At 39.8% G+C, this 17,540-nt stretch overlaps 1 protein-coding gene across 1 annotated transcript in view; it reads right to left on the bottom strand.

Annotated features, from left to right (window-relative positions):
• GLIS3 (GLIS family zinc finger 3) overlaps positions 1–15,896 on the bottom strand; it is a 177,840-nt gene extending 161,944 nt beyond the window's left edge. Inside the window, exon 1 of the mRNA XM_030005895.2 lies at positions 15,492–15,896. Within this exon, the coding sequence (XP_029861755.1) occupies positions 15,492–15,876 (385 nt within the window). The 5' untranslated portion in view covers positions 15,877–15,896. The remainder of the gene's footprint in view (positions 1–15,491) is intronic.
• Positions 15,897–17,540: the final 1,644 nt, after the last annotated feature.

Below are 17,540 nucleotides of genomic sequence, written 5' to 3'. Positions count from 1 at the left end.
ATTCTGCCCTTCTACTCTGCTCTCATGAGACCCCACCTGGAATACTGCATTCAGCTCTGTGGCCCCCAACATAAGAAGGACATGGACTTGCTGGAGTGAGTCCAGAGAAGGGCCACAAAAATGACCAGGGAGCTGGACCACCTCTCCTATGAAGACAGGTTGAGAGAGTTGGGGTTGTTCAGCCTGGGGAAGAGAACGCTCTGGGAAGACCTTATTGAAGCCTTCCAGTACCTTATGGGGGCCTACAAGAAAACTGGAAAGGGACTTTTTACAAGGGCACGTAGTGATAGGACAATGGGTAATGGCTTTAAACTGAAAGAGGATAGATTTAGATTAGATATAAGGATTAAATTCTTCACCATGAGGGTGGTGAGACACTGGAACAGGTTGCCCAGTGAAGTTGTGGATGCCCCATCCCTGGAAGTGTTCCAGGCCAGGTTGGATGGGGCTTTGAGCAACCTGGCCTAGTGGAAGGTGTCCCTGCCCATGGCAGGGGGGCTGGAACTAGTTGATCTTTAAAGTCCCTTCCAACCCAAACCATTCTATGATTCTATGAATATACAACTCTATGTAAAATTAATTTCTTCATTCCTTTTCCCTCTCCACGCATTTCTAAAATGCATTCAATGACCCCAAAATCTTTCATTATGACTTCTGTGCTCCTTCTCCCACCTTCACACCAAAAGAAGTGTGGTTAAATAACAATCACTTCCACTGCAACCAATCAAGATGCGGAAAACAATATTCCCACAATGCGAACCCCAGTAATGTCAAAGATAAATACTCATGGCTCAGGGCAGAAATTTCCCTGTTCTCTTATGAACACACATGATCCATTCAAAAATAAATGGCTTTTCACATGGAAATAAGACATGTAACTGTATTTCACACCAATGAAGAAAGCAGTTGAGAAAATATATGCAAGATGGGAAAGATGCCAACACAGCAAGAAGTCAAAACAGAAAGCCACTTCAGATGGTGCAGCAAAGCTAGCAAGAATCTGAGTATAGATTGAGTGGGCAAAAACCACAGCCTTGCACCTCTATGGGCAAAGAAGAGCCAGGCAGTAGCATTAACCATCCCACTGCTCAGGAGGTGGCCAGGAAGGGCACATATGATATCAAAAGTGGTCTTCCAGCAGGCCTCAAGGTCCCAAAATGAACAGCATTTCTTACAAAAGATTTTTTAAACATTTCCTCTTATTTGAAGGCAAACTCATTTTATAGCTACATGCTTAAGCAAATAAATATCCAAGCAGTTCTCTCTGACTGCCAAAAGCATCAAAACATTCACAAGAAACAGTGTGGACTGTTAGAAGATACATTTCACTAATTAATTGACACCAATACTGGGTCAGTAGTTTTTTAGAATGTTTATTTGGGAATGCTGATTGACAGACCAATTATAGTTTGGTAGGCTGGAACTTGAAAGCCAACTGCAGATTTATTAACAGATGTTCAAACGGTAGTATATAATAAATGTAAGTTCAATCTAGATCAAATACACTACTGCTGATCTCTTGACTTCTCCTCTGAAATAAGCCTTTGAAAACACCTCAGTAGGACAGAGCAAGGATGTTAAAATGTATGTTATGCAATTAAGAACTATATTTAGCTGCCAAAGTAAACCTCCTGTTGATAAAGTCAGCAATGATGATGACTGCCTGTCATACTAAACTGGTATTTGAATAAAGCATGAATTATAAATTCAGGCAAATATTAAAATTTATTCTGGGTTTTCTCAAGGGCCTTTTTAGTAAAGGTATCAATTTCCTTTTCACCTTTCTAAGTAAAAATTATTAAACTGTATACAGAGTTTTGGGTTTTTTTGGTTTGGGGGTTTTGTTTTGTTTTCACTTCTGTGCTCAAAACACTTATTTAGGATATGTTTCCAAACCATTCATAGTAAAATTATTGGTAACCCCAAAACCTTTTCAGTGGCCAAATCTTATTCAAGTCTCAGAAAAGGACAGACTGAGAAAAACTATATTCCTAAACTGTAAAGTTAAGCTAAATTTTTTGTGTAAAAGGCAGGATATAACATTAGTTAAAAGCATTCTGTTTAGCCTTAGACTCCTCATTCAAGTAACAGTAAAGAAAAGAGGCGAAATAAAGAAGAGAGCCATTCATGTGAAAAAAAGAGAAACATTTTTCAACAAAATCCTATGATTTGAGGATACTAAAAGCAGACAGAGAACCTCTTTATCACTGTATCTCCATTTTCAGTCCAGTCAATACCAAATACCAGCTAAACAGAGGAACTCGTACAATTTCATGGCTGCTCAAACGAGACCATCACTCTTAGTGTTCATAACCAACAAAACCTGAATACATTATAATGCTAATAAAACACAACCCAGCCTAAAAATTCACTCTCTGTTTGAATGGAACCCCTCTTTGGAAATGACATGATAACATTCCTTCTGCCTTGAAGCTCCTAGAGTGGTTTGCAGGTCTTTGATCCCACAGCTTCTGAAAATGCAATGAAGCTGTGACAGCCTGACCTGAGCAGTGTGCTCTCAGTCGCTTGCACTTGCTGTTAGAAGTGGCAGGGCCATGGGCAACCCTAGGGAAGACAGACCCTTCCTCGTTTTGGGAGCTGCTGGGCTAGCGGAGGGAGAGAGGGCTGGAAAGACCGCAGGGTACAGCACAGTGCCAGGATGGAGCTGAAGAGGCAGCAGTGGGTGAACAGACAGTCACATCTCAGGGGGGACAAACAGAAAGACTTTGTGAAGGACTGGAGAGGACCAGGCAGGGCTTGCCACCACACCCAAACCCCTGCACTGGTTGCCAGCAAGGACTCCATATAAGAACATGTGGGATTTATGAATAAACATTTTGATCTCTCCTCTTACTACTTTCACTCATCTCTTTTTACAAAGTTAGCCCTACTTGTTATCCTGGTTTTTAAAATGGCTCATTTAGAAAACTTACCTTAAGTCTTGGCATATCTACTGTATAATGGCCAACCAGCATTCTCTATCACAGGCATTAACAGCTGTTATCTCCACTAACAACTGGGGAACTGAATCAGACATTGCACAGAGATGGCATTCCTGAAACTTTCTTGGGGCTCTTCAGCTGAGCTATACCACTGACAGCCCACAGACTCAGCAATCACATCTGCCAAATTTAGTCACTTACATCTTTAGTATTATCTTTGATCAGTAAGAAAAGTGAAAAACATTTGGGGGGAAGAGTGACTTAAAAGCTCACCATTTCCAAATGGCATTTGCCATTTCCAATCTGCAAGCTCTTAATACTTGTCAGTGTTCTTTTAGCCACACTGTAAATTTTAATCTACTGGGTCTTTTTAATCTAGTAGTTTTAATCTACTGTTAAGTAGTTTAGTAATTAATTCTTCAAATCTTGATTCTGTAAAGGATTTTTACCAAATACAAGGTAGGAATCACACTAAAATTTTTTGTAAAAGCAGAAGAGCCTGGATTCACCTGCAGATAAAACAGTATCAGTTCCATGAGACTTCAGGGAAAGAGCATTATCCCACTGCTCTGTTGGAAACCCAAATATAGCTTCTGCAGTGGGAGACAGATTTTAGTCTGATGGAGCTTATTTGCCTGCAGATGAGATAGATACAAATCTGATAGCAATGGTCAAGCACCTCCAATGCCTTTTTTTTTTTTTTTTTTTTTTTCTTTTAAAAAAAAGAAGCAGACACTGCAAGGAAGTGAAAATGGAAGAGTATGTACTTACAAAGTACTGTATCTAGTCATCATTGTTTAAATATCTTTTCTTCTTCATATTCATCTCCCATAAAAATCTTCATTTTTTAGGGCTTCATTTCATTAAAAAGTAAATAGTACTACAGCAAAGTCAGTCAAAGCAGCCTTTCCTGAACAAAAAGGAATGCCTCCTGAATGAAAATAACATTTCACCCTACCGATCTGCCCTCAAAGAAGCACAAGCTCTCTCCAAAATAATTCTGACCATGCAGACAAGAGTTACATCAATGTGCAAAGTAATCCCTTATTAGAGCCCAAATATGAAGTTCTGAGTGCACCACTGATTTCAATAGGAACTTGGCTGGAGCAAGATTTGGTGTCATTTCAGGGAACTAAATTCATGAGGCTTTTGGACGCACTTGCAAGGGGAAAGTGTAGTGAGGAAGACAGAATTTTCCTCACCACTGCGCACAGCTACCATGGGTCAGCCAGGACACCAGTTCTTCTCACTGTCTGAAGTTCACCAACCTCAAGCACCAAGAGATCCCCTGGAGATGCCCCCTTGGACACTAGCCGCCTGCCATGTGAACACCTGCAGGGCAACCTGCCATGTGAAAATTCTTTCCAGAGCTTTTACAAGGGAAGTGTGATGCAGCAACTGCTTTGTTATAATAACTAAATCTGGGGAAGGCACGTCTCTTCTGCTGACCTCTCAGCTCAGTGCTGTCCTCAGACAAAACGTCAGACTCATGCTTAAATTGGCATACCTGAAGAGATGGTGTCTCTGCTCTTCAAAGCGTAATAGTCCACTGTAGACAGACTCTCTTCACATTATCATTTGAAACCACTTATACAGGAAGATAAACGTTGTCAGGTCGATACCAGACAGATGCAGTAAGTCACTTAAACCAGTATCAGTATTAGTATTACACATGCTTGTATGCTTTTTCACGACAAACATTGGCTACTGTCAAGAGAACCAGAGCTACAGGGACTGACTGATGGTACGTTTCTCACATGCACCAGCCCTCTTCTACTTTCAGTTGCACGTATAGAGGCCCAAAGAAGATGCCCAATTTTAAGGTGAAATTTTACAGAACTCTACATGTGCTTCTAAAAAAAGAACAAACAAATACTCAAGTGTACAAATTGTGTGTTTGTATTGTGAAACAATACCTGCATGTAAAAATACACACGTGCCATGCTGAAGTTACACCCATATATGAAATTTTAATCAATCACATGCTGGCACACACATCATCTGAATGTAGTTTGCAAGCAAGCAGCTGTAGGTTTGCACAAGAATAGTTTTCATCTGAAACCTAGCTCCCAACTTCAAAAAATTTCACTGCAACAGTTTAGGGATATTTCTGGATACAGACATAGGAAGACAGTAAGTTCAAAAACACAGGACTAGGTCAGTGAACCCAGTTGCAAGAGTGACCAATCAAAGAGGAAAACATTTTTCATTATTTCAGAAGCATCTCAGTAACTGTTTAGTTAACTAACTTAATTTCTCCTGAAGGTCAATCTCTAGAAATGTCATGTGTACAATGTACAGCCTTGTTATAGGGCACGTAGGATAGCTAACTGCAACGATTGCCAATTTATGCAGTTTAAAATAGCCTGTCAGAAGAAACATACTGCAGTGCTCTCATTCATTCACTCACTGAAATCTGAATGATATGCACCCACAACAGAAAAAAAAAGTATAAGATACTCAGTCAGCATTTGCTAACGTCCTCACTCCTCAAATACTGGTTCTGTCTGAGCAGACAATAAAATTAATGATAGGAGTTGAATGGAACAACTGCTACCACAGAATAGGGTAATTGCTCCAGAAAGGAATTCCTCTTTCTGATCAGCTTGTAATAACGGCTTTTAAAACGCCTTTTTTTTTGGTGAAAAGACAGCAGTAGCAAAACTGAACCATATTCTGTTTCAGCCTTTTAATGTGTCAAATGGTTAGACTAAATAAGGATAGACTTCTCTATACAGCCCAGGGAAAACCACTTAAACCACTGATTTTATCAACTGCATGGTATCTATAGAACTGACCGCATAAAACCCCAATGACCTGAGATGTTTATGACAAGGAAAAGTTCCATTTCATCTGTTTAGAGCTGCAACTAGAGAATATTGCCTGGACACGTGTTTTTGTTGGTTTTGTGGTTTTTTGTTTGGTTTGGTTTTTTGTTTGTTTGGTTTTTTTTCCTACAAGGGCCTAGGTATCAGCTGTATCCTATATCACAGGACTGAGGGAAAGGGGTCAGAGAAGGAAAAAGCTCATTCCCTGCTCCTGCCCCAGGCTCTCCTGCCTTTCATGATGTAAGGTGCGTTCCTTACACCCCCTTCCCATTCTGGGGGGACTATGGAGCTGACTTCCAACCTCTAGAAACAATTCAACAGTTAATCAGCTTCAGCATCAAATGTAGCCCTGTGACACCCAAAACCTACTAGTCCTACCTCCTAATCTCTCTAAAACCACCAGCCACAAAACAGCTGAAGGGCATGTTTTCCACCTGCAGAATTTCACAAACATAGGTATAAAATGGCAATATTTGACTTAGCCCTATAAATATGATGGTTAAATGCAGACAACAAACTTCTCTAGCTGTTCACCCAGTCTCAAAAAAACTTTCCCCCTCTATGAATAATCTAGATTTTATAACAATGAACAGAAAGGGTTAATTGGTTTTGCAATATCAACTGTCAAAGATAAATTAGGAGATCAAAATCTCAGCTAGAGCCACCAGAATTGAAGAAGTTTCTTTGCTCAAATACAGAAGTAGTACCACTTTACCATTGAACAAGTTTCACTGGTAAAGTCACAGCAGTCGGTAATGACTATTTTGCCATAATTCTGTTTATCCAACAAGTTTACCATGGGAGACAAAAGATAAAAACCACACTTGGCTGTTGCAGTTCATATTAATACAGTTTAAAAGAGTACAGTAAGCATTTCATGGGAGTACAGTTGTCCTGGTACCTTACAGTTAATACCACATTTAAAATATTTTTGTTTGTTCAAGAGAGAATAATCTCCCCATTTACTTATTCACTATAGACAGTTACATCACACCCATCACTATGTATTATATTTTCATCACTGTCATTGTGACTTGCGTTGCAGTAATGCCCAGAGGCTGCAGTAGTGATGGTGTCTGTTACTGGGCAAACATAAAATAAACTCTTCACCATGAATCCAAACAGAGAAGAGAGACAAACAGGAAGAGTGAGAACAGGGGGACATAGAGCTAAAATAGGACACAATAGTTCAAAAAGCTCCAGCAGCAAGGACCACAACAGAGACCAAAATAAAATTCTGCCATCCTGATGAAAACACCAAGTTTTGACAACAACATCAATTGAGCCATATTTTTGCATCTGCATCTCTGCATTCCCTGCCCAGTGCCCCATCTGCTGCAACCAATACATACTGAGCTGGTATCTCAAGTCTGATGAAAAGATGATCTACACTCTTACAAGTAGCAGTGAAGGACACACTCCACTAATTCAAGCGTAAGTAACATGCAATGCCCGCAAACACCTCACTGGCCTGAGATGAAATTTGCAGTGGAAGGGATGAGTGGTACAGAAAAACAAAGGAACATGTGCAGGCTATTTATAACTCAGTTAGAAACAGGTCAGATAGATACATTTTAAGACAGTTTATTGTCCAAGCTAAGCCAAAGTTCAAACATGTAAGCATTGTTCTTTAAAAAAAGTCATACTAATGCCCCTAGCTTCCTTGAACTCTGAGAGAACTAATTATCAAATTCAACTTCAGAAAGACCAGCCATAAGTAAAACAGAAAAGAAAAAAATCTCATTGGTGCAGACAATTCCTGCTTTTATTCACAGAGAAACTACAGAATCATAGAATCACTGCGTATCTCGAGGTGGAAGTGTCCCATGAGGTTCCCTGAGTCCAACTCCCTGCTCCTCGCAGGACTACTGGAGGTATTTACAACTGTGTGAGAACCCTGAAAGTCAATGAAAGACCATTTTTGCTCTTTATGTACAGAATAGATGTCAGAAGAGCAGCTTCTCTTCTCATTGTTTTCCAGGGGTGAGGGGTAGGACAAAGCAAGCACATGGTATGCTTCCTGTTCACCATCATCAAACAGGTCTGCAGCAGTGGGGTCCAAATGAAGGAATGCATTACCATGCTGAAGATCATGTTATAGAACTGCTAGGAAAGGCAATATAGTTCAAGAAGAACACAATGGCAATATGCAGAAAAGCCAAATCCATCTGCAAAATTCAGTATTTGCATACATCTATGCTTAACTGTGCACCAGGCTGCTTTTTGGCCCCCTGCTCCTCCATGTAAAAGTACAAACAACCTGTTCTTTCTCTGTAGGTGCACATGCAGCCCTGAAATTAATTTTGTGTTTGACATCAATAAATTGCACTTCAGGTGGAGATCTCAAAGCACTGTATAATTTAAAAATAACTTATCCAAAATTTGCCAATGAAAAGAATAGAGGCACAGCAAATTCAAGTGACTTACCCATATTCACACCAAAACACTCAAATCTTAGTTCACTCAAAGGGAGAGGTGGCCTCATTGCAGTTTTCAAGAATTTTCAGGTACAAAACTTCCAGAACTTTCATATTTCAACTGGATTTTTATTCCAAATTTTCCCTATAAAAAGATGGGTGAAACGTGCATTTCTCTGTATTAAAACAGATCTTGTTAGTGCCACCTCCTGGTGGTAAAACAAAACTGAAAAATCATGCATTAAGCTGAAGATTCTCAAACAAAGTAAAATGAAAATATAATAATTTAGCCTGTTTGCTTGTAGTTTGCTTGCTTATGATGGCTTGACCTGAGGCATCAAATTTTCCTGTCTGCAGACTTGAAGGAGGATATAAAATTCATTAGCCATTTTTAGGATGACATAAGTGCAGATGCATAAGCATCCTTTAATCAAGTGACAAGGGATAAAAAAAAGGAAGTGCTACATTCCCAGAAGAGTTACGCTCTCAGGAAGGTACAACTACCTTTATTTTGCCCTCCAGGGATTTTGCTGGGAGGACATTCTAAGGCATACTGAGATCTCCACCAGAGGTTGCCCATGGGGTCGTGAGTTTGGTGTAGCGTCCCCCATCCAGCTTGCCCATGCTTTCTTTGCAAACTTCCAGCTGGCGATACTTTTTGGATGCTACTGACAACAGCAAGCTGTCATGATTGTGAAAAGAGATGTCACAAAGCTATTGATAAATACACTCCATCACCTTCATCTGGTTTGCCCCAGTCTGAAAGAATAATATTTGGTCTAAGAAAATTATAAAATATGAGCTTTACTTAAATCTACCCTTTCGCTATACTGTATTTTGGATAGCTGCAATTTATTTTAAAGCTTACTATCCAGGCCCACAAAGCAGAGGATAAAGGTATAAGGCTGGGTATGAGGGAAGTTAAATTACACTCTTAACACAGAATGGGTGAGTGCTGGCAATATGCCTAATACTCTTGAGGGATTTTACAGTTCCTGTGTAAAGTAGATCCTTTTTGGCATTAAGCCTAACGCTCTTCAGGGAATTTTTGTAAGTTGCCTGGGGCCTTTATAACACATAGTCCAACATGCATTTTGGTATCACCAGCAATTTTTATTTTCTTAAACATTTTGTTCTTAAACAACATTGTCATGGTTTAATCCCAGCCAGTAACTAAGCTTCACACAGCCGCTCACTCACTTCCCCCCAACCCAGTGGGACGGGGGAGAGAATCGGGGAAAAAAAAAGATAAAACTCATGGGTTGAGATAAGAACAGTTCAATAGGACAGAAAAGAAGAACTAATAATGATAATAACAACAATAATAAAATGACATTATTAATAATAAAAGAATTGGAATATACAAAGCAAGTGATGCACAATGAAATTGCTCACCATTCACTGACCAATGCCCAGTTAGTTCCCAAGCAGCGATCTGCCCCCCCTGGCCAACTCCCCCCAGTTTATATACTGGACATGATGTCACAGAGTATGGAATACCCCTTTGGCCAGCTTGGATCAGCTGCTCTGGCTGTGTCTCCTCCCAGCTTCTTGTGCCCCTCCAGCCTTCCTGCTGGCTGGGCATGAGAAGCTGAAAAATCCTTGACTTAGTATAAACACTACTTGGCAACAACTGAAAACATCAGTGTGTTATCAACATTCTTCTCATACTGAACCCAAAACATAACACTATACCAGCTACTAGAAAGAAAATTAACTCTATCCCAGCTGAAACCACGACAAACATTCTGAATGCTTCAGATAAAGACTCTAAAAGTACATAGTCAAAGTCAATGTAAATCACTGCCTTCTATCATTTGTGTTCAAGAGTTGCCTGAACATCATTTATGTTCAGGAGTTGAACCATGCCTGAAACATGACAGGTAGGAAAAAAAAAATTTAACCTGAAATAAGCACTCTAAAGGAGTGTCTTTCAACAGGAATCTGTGCACCACCTTTTCCATAAAAATGAAGTAAACCTCTTGTACATTCTATGAGAGACATACCAAGAACCACAGTGAACCTTATCAAACCTGACCAGGATTGCTGGTCATCCAGCCCCTAGAACTAATTGCAGAATTAAACTTGGGGAGTCTCATGTTCTCAGCTGTGCCCTTTTAGGAAGTCCTAGACAGGACAAAAGAATCCACTGAGACCCATCCGTACTGTCTTCAGAACGGATTTCCCCAACAACTGCCAGAGCTGCAAGTAATGATTTCCTTGCCTTGATGGATCCTGTGTTGTTTTTCAAGCATATAAAGGCCACTGAGGCATATGCAAAGCTGGAAAATGTGTCATGCTGGATAAAACTAAGATCATTATCACTTAATCACTTTGCTGTACCTAAACATTGTCAATAACCAGGCTTTAAAACTTCTGACAATTGATTATAGAAAACAATCTGAAAAAGAAAGTAAGTCTTGAGTCAAGCTTTCTGTGTAAGGAACTGTACAGAATACTGATGAACATCTTTTTTCAGATTGTGCCAACCGACACATAAAAACAACAGTACTAGAGAGCAAAATAAGTATGTTAAAGAGATTTCAAGTGTGGCTCAAGCTGCTTACTGATTAACACTTCTGCATACAACACTCCTCACAGACCTGTGCAGTTATTGTTTAAAAGTGAAACAAGGCTCTCTTGGCAACTGGAGACAAATGATCCTCCCTGACCAAGTTCACAGTTCTCACACAGCTTACCAGCATTTGAGGTGCTTCTTCCAGAGGCTCTAGGGGAAAAAAAAAAACAAAAACAAAAAAACCCCAATCCCAAGATTTAATGCCTATCAACTATTTCCAGGATAAGGAAGAGCCTTAATAATCCCCAACAGGAAACATGCTCATATTACACATAAACATTAGCTAACTGACTCATTTTACTAGAAAAAAACTTAACAGTCACATTTGCAAGAATATAGGAAATCAAATACACTGATTTTTCATGTCAAGGAACAAAACTAGCACTGCAGGAACCACAGAAATGGAAGATGACAGCTGTCTTTCAAATTACCCTGGAAAGGAGAACAAAAGAGGTCCATGCCTATATGCACAAGTTTCTGCATTTCTTACTAATAAATGTCCAGATCTGCTTCTTCAAGTCCCATCTCAAGTATTTTCATGTCGAGTCTTCACAACTACAACATAGTCTTAGTCACATACCCACTCACTGACTACACTGGTTTGAGTGGAGCAGTCAGGGTGGAACAAAAGGCCAGACCGGTTTCCAAGCCTTGAACTCCCCACGTGTGCAGTGTCACCTGCTGCCAGGGAGAATGAGGGATGCAAGGAGACGGCTATGGCTCTCATGACTGAGAGCTGCTCACAATTTCCGGAAAGTCTTGCCAGGCATACCAGCTCAAACCACAATTACAGTAAGGAAGACCAAAAGCCAGGCTGACAGGCTGCCTCTTCCCTCCCCATGTCCATGTTGGACCTCTCCACCAGCTTAACGAGCACACTGGATGGAGGTGCAGCAGCTGAACCACCTCCATCCACCAACAGCACCTTCAGCACAGAATTTCAGTCACAGTGGAAATTCTCCATCAGCCAAATCCAAGCTGCTTTAAGACTACAATATATTGTGTTACAGGACAGGAAAATCCACTCCTAAACTTTGAATGAACTGCCATAAGCATGTTAAGTATAATCACAGCGATTCAGACGAAGGATCCAACTCCCCCAGCAGGACCCTCCCCCCAGTGGTGCTTACGAATAATGCTGAGGGAAAAATACAAGGTGTTCTCCTGAAATACTTCCACGGTCACCTTCCACAACTACCTACACCCGCAGGGAAATGTTTATCTTTAACACCTCTTGATGGACTTCAGAAACATGTTTTCATTCACTGAGTAAGAGAAACCAGTATAGGTGTTGGACATATGGGTTCTTTCAGAAAATGTGTCGTTTTCAGAAAGATTTGGGATTTTCATCACTACATGAGACATGAGCACACTCAGGATATGCCTGAACATTGTCCAGCTCACACTCAGAAGTCCATTGTCTGCACAGAGAAATGAGTAAGACAAGCAATAAGAAAAGCTACTAGGTTTTCTAGAAAACAAAATACTATTCAGATGTGTATAAAGTGCAGATATGCTGGTAATAAATCCTTGAATACCTAACTTTTGGACATCACTACATTTATATCACAGTTCTAACTTGAACTATTTGAAATTTACACACTTTAAAAAAATTTACCTTCTTAACAGAACACTCGATAGAAAGCTGGATTTATTAAATTATATTTTTTTTCATTACAAGACTTCTGTCAAAAGATCTGCATTGATGAGAAAAGCTGAAGACCAGGGCTGGCCAGGTTATGGTCTTGTGTCTTTCTTTACTGTTCTCACCCTCTTCCCCTTCCTGCTCATTCCTACCTGATCTCTCTCTAGCTCACTTTCATCTCAGCAGATACTGTCACTAAAGATGTCTTTCTAGGCCTGAGTAAATCTAAGAGGTGTGAAACTGATTATTCACAAAAAGTGGTCAACAGTGGATACACATATCAAACAAATTGAGAGACAGTAGATTTCCAATGCCAAGTACGTGTACTGTTATGACTGCATTCTCCACCTAATTTCTGTGTGAAAATATCTAATATGGGTACACAAAAGTGTACACTCCTGGCGGGGGGGGGGGAATCACTGTACTAGCACATTTTTCTGTACTGAAAAAAATCCAACATTATACTATTTTCTTTTTCATATGCACAACATAGTACTACAAAGCATATTATACCATTAGTACCACACAGGAGGTGAAGTAACTGAAGTCAGAGATGTACACCAGTGAATGTTCAGACTTGCTTGTTTTCTCCATACAGTAACACAGGACAATGTGCTTCAGGTTCTCATCATGCACAAAAGCTAATAGTTTCTCTTAAGTTGACTTAGGTGGCATCGTTTCTAAAAATCATCTTCTTGCAAAGCTCTGTAACACTATGCAAGATAAAGAGAGTCTTCATGCAAAGTAAAGACTCTCTGTGTGTTGTGGTTACTGTAAATTATTACTGTTCTCTTGTGCACTCAGCACCACCTCCTGTCAAAAAAAAAAAAAACTCTGTAAAAAATAAGGCACACAATTGGATTGCCCCAAAATATTCTGTTCTTTCCTCCATTCCAAACTGAAGCTCCTGGGTTTGTTTGTTTTTTAAAACTGTTTTATCCATTATTGAAAGAATGCAGGAAAACTATTCCAAAACCACCACCAAGTCATTTTCTCGTGTATCTTGCTGATTTTACTATTCCATGAGTTTTGAAGTAAAAAACAAAAACACCCCAAAAAACTACTTTGAATAATGCAAACCTCTACAACTGATACTGAGACAACTGTAAAAGGAAAACCGTTGTCTTCCTGAGATGAAGGTTTAACTAAAATAAGTACCTACCAAAAGACATTTTGCTCCATGTACCCACCACTAGAAAAGGATGAAATATGAAGAAGCTGCAAAAGCACAAACTACATGAATAGTTTTATAGGGTTTACAGTCTTATTTACATACATGCTATGGTTTACACAGCATAGCAAGGTTCAAAGTCTTAGAAAATTATCTGGACATGACCAAGTGAATGAGACTTAGCTCTTCCATAACGGGTACGTTCCCAGGGCACATAATCTTCAACTCTGCAAGTGGTCCTGCTAATAACAAGAACTTTAAAGCATGAGGATTTACTAATCCAAATCCATAGAAACACAGAATCTGAAGTCCATCGTATCTGAAGTCCACAGTGTCTTGTCTAACCAGCACTGTTTATACATCAGCTTCCCTAATGCCAGCCCTTCAGCTGAATTCTCTACTCACTATCCCACAAAATAGCAGACTACTTTACATATGTGAGAACTAAACAGGCCATGAAGGAAAGATGGAAATGACAGCAGCTAGGAACAGAGCGGTCAGGCACAGCAGATCAAAATCCCCAAACCAAGGACATTAAACTAGGTGATGGTCTCTTCACCCTGTGATGCTGCTTTGCCACACATACTGCAGGTGGATTAGCTGTTATGTAGGGCTGTTTTAGAGATCTCACCATGGATTCCGTTTTCAGGCATGTAATTTTGAAGGCAGCAGGAATCAGGCTCTACCTGTAGTGAAAGGTAAATAGAAAAGTTCCTCCAAAGCTTATCATGTGAGGAGTCCAGCTCTCTTTGCTGTAGCAGAAGCTTAAAGCTATATGCTGTGAATTACACCCACCACCACCACCAAAGCAAGCAGCAGACAGGTGATCTCCGAGGTCACCCAATGAATATGTATATGTACTACCACTGGTCTGACTCAGCAGAGCACTCAAGCATGCAGTTAACTTTCAACTTATTCTGAAACGATACTGGTTTCAAGCCTGCAAGCCTTGCTGAAGAGGGATGGACTTCGTAAGTTTTCAAAGGGAAGAAAAAGAATGGAGAGAAGCAACACATTTGGAATAAGATGGAAGATCTCTGTCTCCTTTTCTGCACTTTCACTCAGATATTAACCCAAGCTTCTCTTGGTATTTTAAACTATTTAATTCTTTTCTATGCATTAAATTCTCATTATCTATGTACATTCAGTTTCAAAAGTGTGATACCAAAACTCCTCCGAAAGAGTATCCCGATCTTCAGCATGACCAGCATCAAGAAGTACTGAAAACTTAGAAGTTCTGTTTTGATTTCAAAGACCCAAGAGCAAACAGTCAAGTACCTTCTCACAGATAGGTAAATCCCTGATGCACAAGCACTTAACTCACAGAGGACCAGCCTCCAAATTTTGTGAGGGCTATGCATCGTTATTTTCTACATCATAAACAGCGGTTCCAAAAAATGGATTGCAAATCTGTGGTTGAGACATGCTCCAAAGTGCTTTACAGCTTGTCCAGCCTGAGCACTCTAAAAAGCATGACTACATTGCTGCTTTCATCAGTAAGCAGCTGTTAGTCACCAGTGGAAAGCTGTGTTCATGCATCCAAGAAGGAGTGTTTCTGATAGCACTCACAAAATTCTGGTGCCACAGAACATAAAATGACTATCCGGATTTGTTGAGTCAAGAGGTTAGGTTAGCAAAGCAAAGGCAAACTACACTGTTCATAAAGAATCCTAGGACACCTCAGGGATTCTGAGCAACTGCTGTGTAATACAAAGCCCCCTGGGAATAATCAAACAATGAATTACTTTTGTGCAAAACAGCAACACATTTTGTTTCGGTACCTCTTCCTTTGCAGTAAAAAAGTGGTAAAGAAGAGACTGGATTCCATCTACTAAAACCAATACCATCTGGGTATGTGATATTGGAGAAGAAATGCTATTACTAATAGCAATAGAAAAAGTGAGTCTTACCTTCACCTGTACATGGGGAGAAAGTATTTCCAAATTCTTGCTGTTTTGGCTTTAAAGACTGTGGGGCTGGCAGTCCTGGGGGCTGTGGGACTTGTAATAAAGGCTTCCCATTTGTAACCACTTGTTTCCCGGGACTTAGAGCAGGAAGGTGAATAGTACTGTCAATGATGTTGCTCGGAGGAACCACCCCTCCTCCAAGGGGCATCTTTAAGTGTAGGCTGGCAGACAAGTTTCCAATAGCTGGGCTTGGGGTGCTGCTATTTGAAGACGGGCAGGGCATTCCTGCATGAACTCTGATAGGTGGGATCTGCTGTCCACTGATCATCCTAGGTCCATGAGGAATACCTGTTGTCCGACGGCTCATATTGCATGACCTCCCATTCATTTTTAAGAAGTTAATGTAATCAAAGAGTGTTTTTACAGACCCACAGCTATGACTGATACCAATCCAAAGTCAGTCAGTAATCCATTGCTCATTATGCCTGTTCAAAAAAATACATAAATAGAAATAATTTATATTGTATTAAATAATACATGAAAGAGGACTGCGCGTGACTGTTAACTTTGTGACATTACTGGTTACAAGAAACAAAGTACAAGCACTGTATGGTCTGTCAGGGAGAAGGAACAAAGCCAAGCAACGACTTAAAGCTCTAACACGGAGAAAACCTGCCTCTTCAAAAGCTGAAGTTTGCAATAAGGTCAGTTGCCTTCACATTAGCTAAACCAGCCATGAAATTAAGTGAATGCTGACCAAGTGCAAGAAGGCAGCCAGGAGTGAAAAGACTCTCTAATAGGGAGTTGTCATTAGGATGAACACAACTATCGCCCCCTTTTCTGCCATCTCCTCAGTCTATTAATTAAAATGGTGCTGAAAAGCACACACAGTAGGCCAGCACTATGCAGATATAGGCAAAACAGGAAAGATACCAGTTCACATTCTAAAGGATGTGCATACAACAAAATGAAGAGGGAACAGCAAAACCACAGAAATGCCTCTATGGTCCTTCAGTGTAGAAAAGTATTGCAAGAAAGCACAGCGTAGAAGTATTCATAAACATAACTGCAGTCACTTCAGAAGTGGATGCTTATTGCAAGCCTACAGATATGCCATAATTTAAATGTAATCATACAGTAGCAAATTTTGAAGGACATCTTTCAAATTATACCACTAATTTTTGAACTCTGACTTTTTGTCATTGACATTTTCCTGTTATTTAAATCTTAGAAGACAAGACTGGTAAGGGGTTGGAGAGATCATCTCAGCCACAACCTACCCCAAGGCAGGATCAACTAGATCTAACATTTCCTGACATAAAAGATTTGTAGGCAAAAGCTGCACTTGTCAGTGTAAATCACTGAGCTAAGAGATCGCACAGATGGGGTATTTCAGCCCTAACTCAGCTGAACAGCACATGCCCAACTTTCATCACTAGGTTCATATGTTTAACATTAAGCACATGTTTAAGTAGTTTGTTCAATCATAGACTCAGTGCCTAATTAACTTGTTCAGACAAACAAACCAAGTTGACAGAAATAAAACTGAAGTACGGCTTCAATTATGGTTTTCATCCATGTATACATCAAGGTTTTAATTAAGTATTATGATCTTGCTGCAGCAAAACACTGAACTGTAATTTTTACCTTCAGCACATGAGATTTTCAACACTGAAGCCAATAAGATTATAACCTGTATATTCGTGATTGAATTTCATGTAAAACCTTCACACTTAACCCTTCGCTTACTATGATTCTGCAATGTCTTAATTTTCTCCATCTGTGAACTGTCAAAAAAAACCCAAACAAAACATACCTGTTTATTTCACAAAACTGCATTCATAGCACACTTCCAGATTAAAGTAAAAGCCATCTAAGTGTCTGTGTAGACATATATGCACAGATATTCACACACATTCTCCAGTTAAAACTCACTAATAATGAAAGGCCTAAGCATATTATATTTAAAGGCAAGAGCAAAATCCCTACTGACATTAATGAGAGATATGCCCTAACCACACTTAAATGGTCATACAAATTTTATTCTACATA

The sequence above is a fragment of the Aquila chrysaetos genome, chromosome Z (genome assembly GCF_900496995.4).
Source record: "Aquila chrysaetos chrysaetos chromosome Z, bAquChr1.4, whole genome shotgun sequence".
Lineage (NCBI taxonomy): Eukaryota > Metazoa > Chordata > Aves > Accipitriformes > Accipitridae > Aquila > Aquila chrysaetos.
Note: the sequence above shows the minus strand (reverse complement) of the source record. Positions and strands in the feature narration are given on the sequence as shown.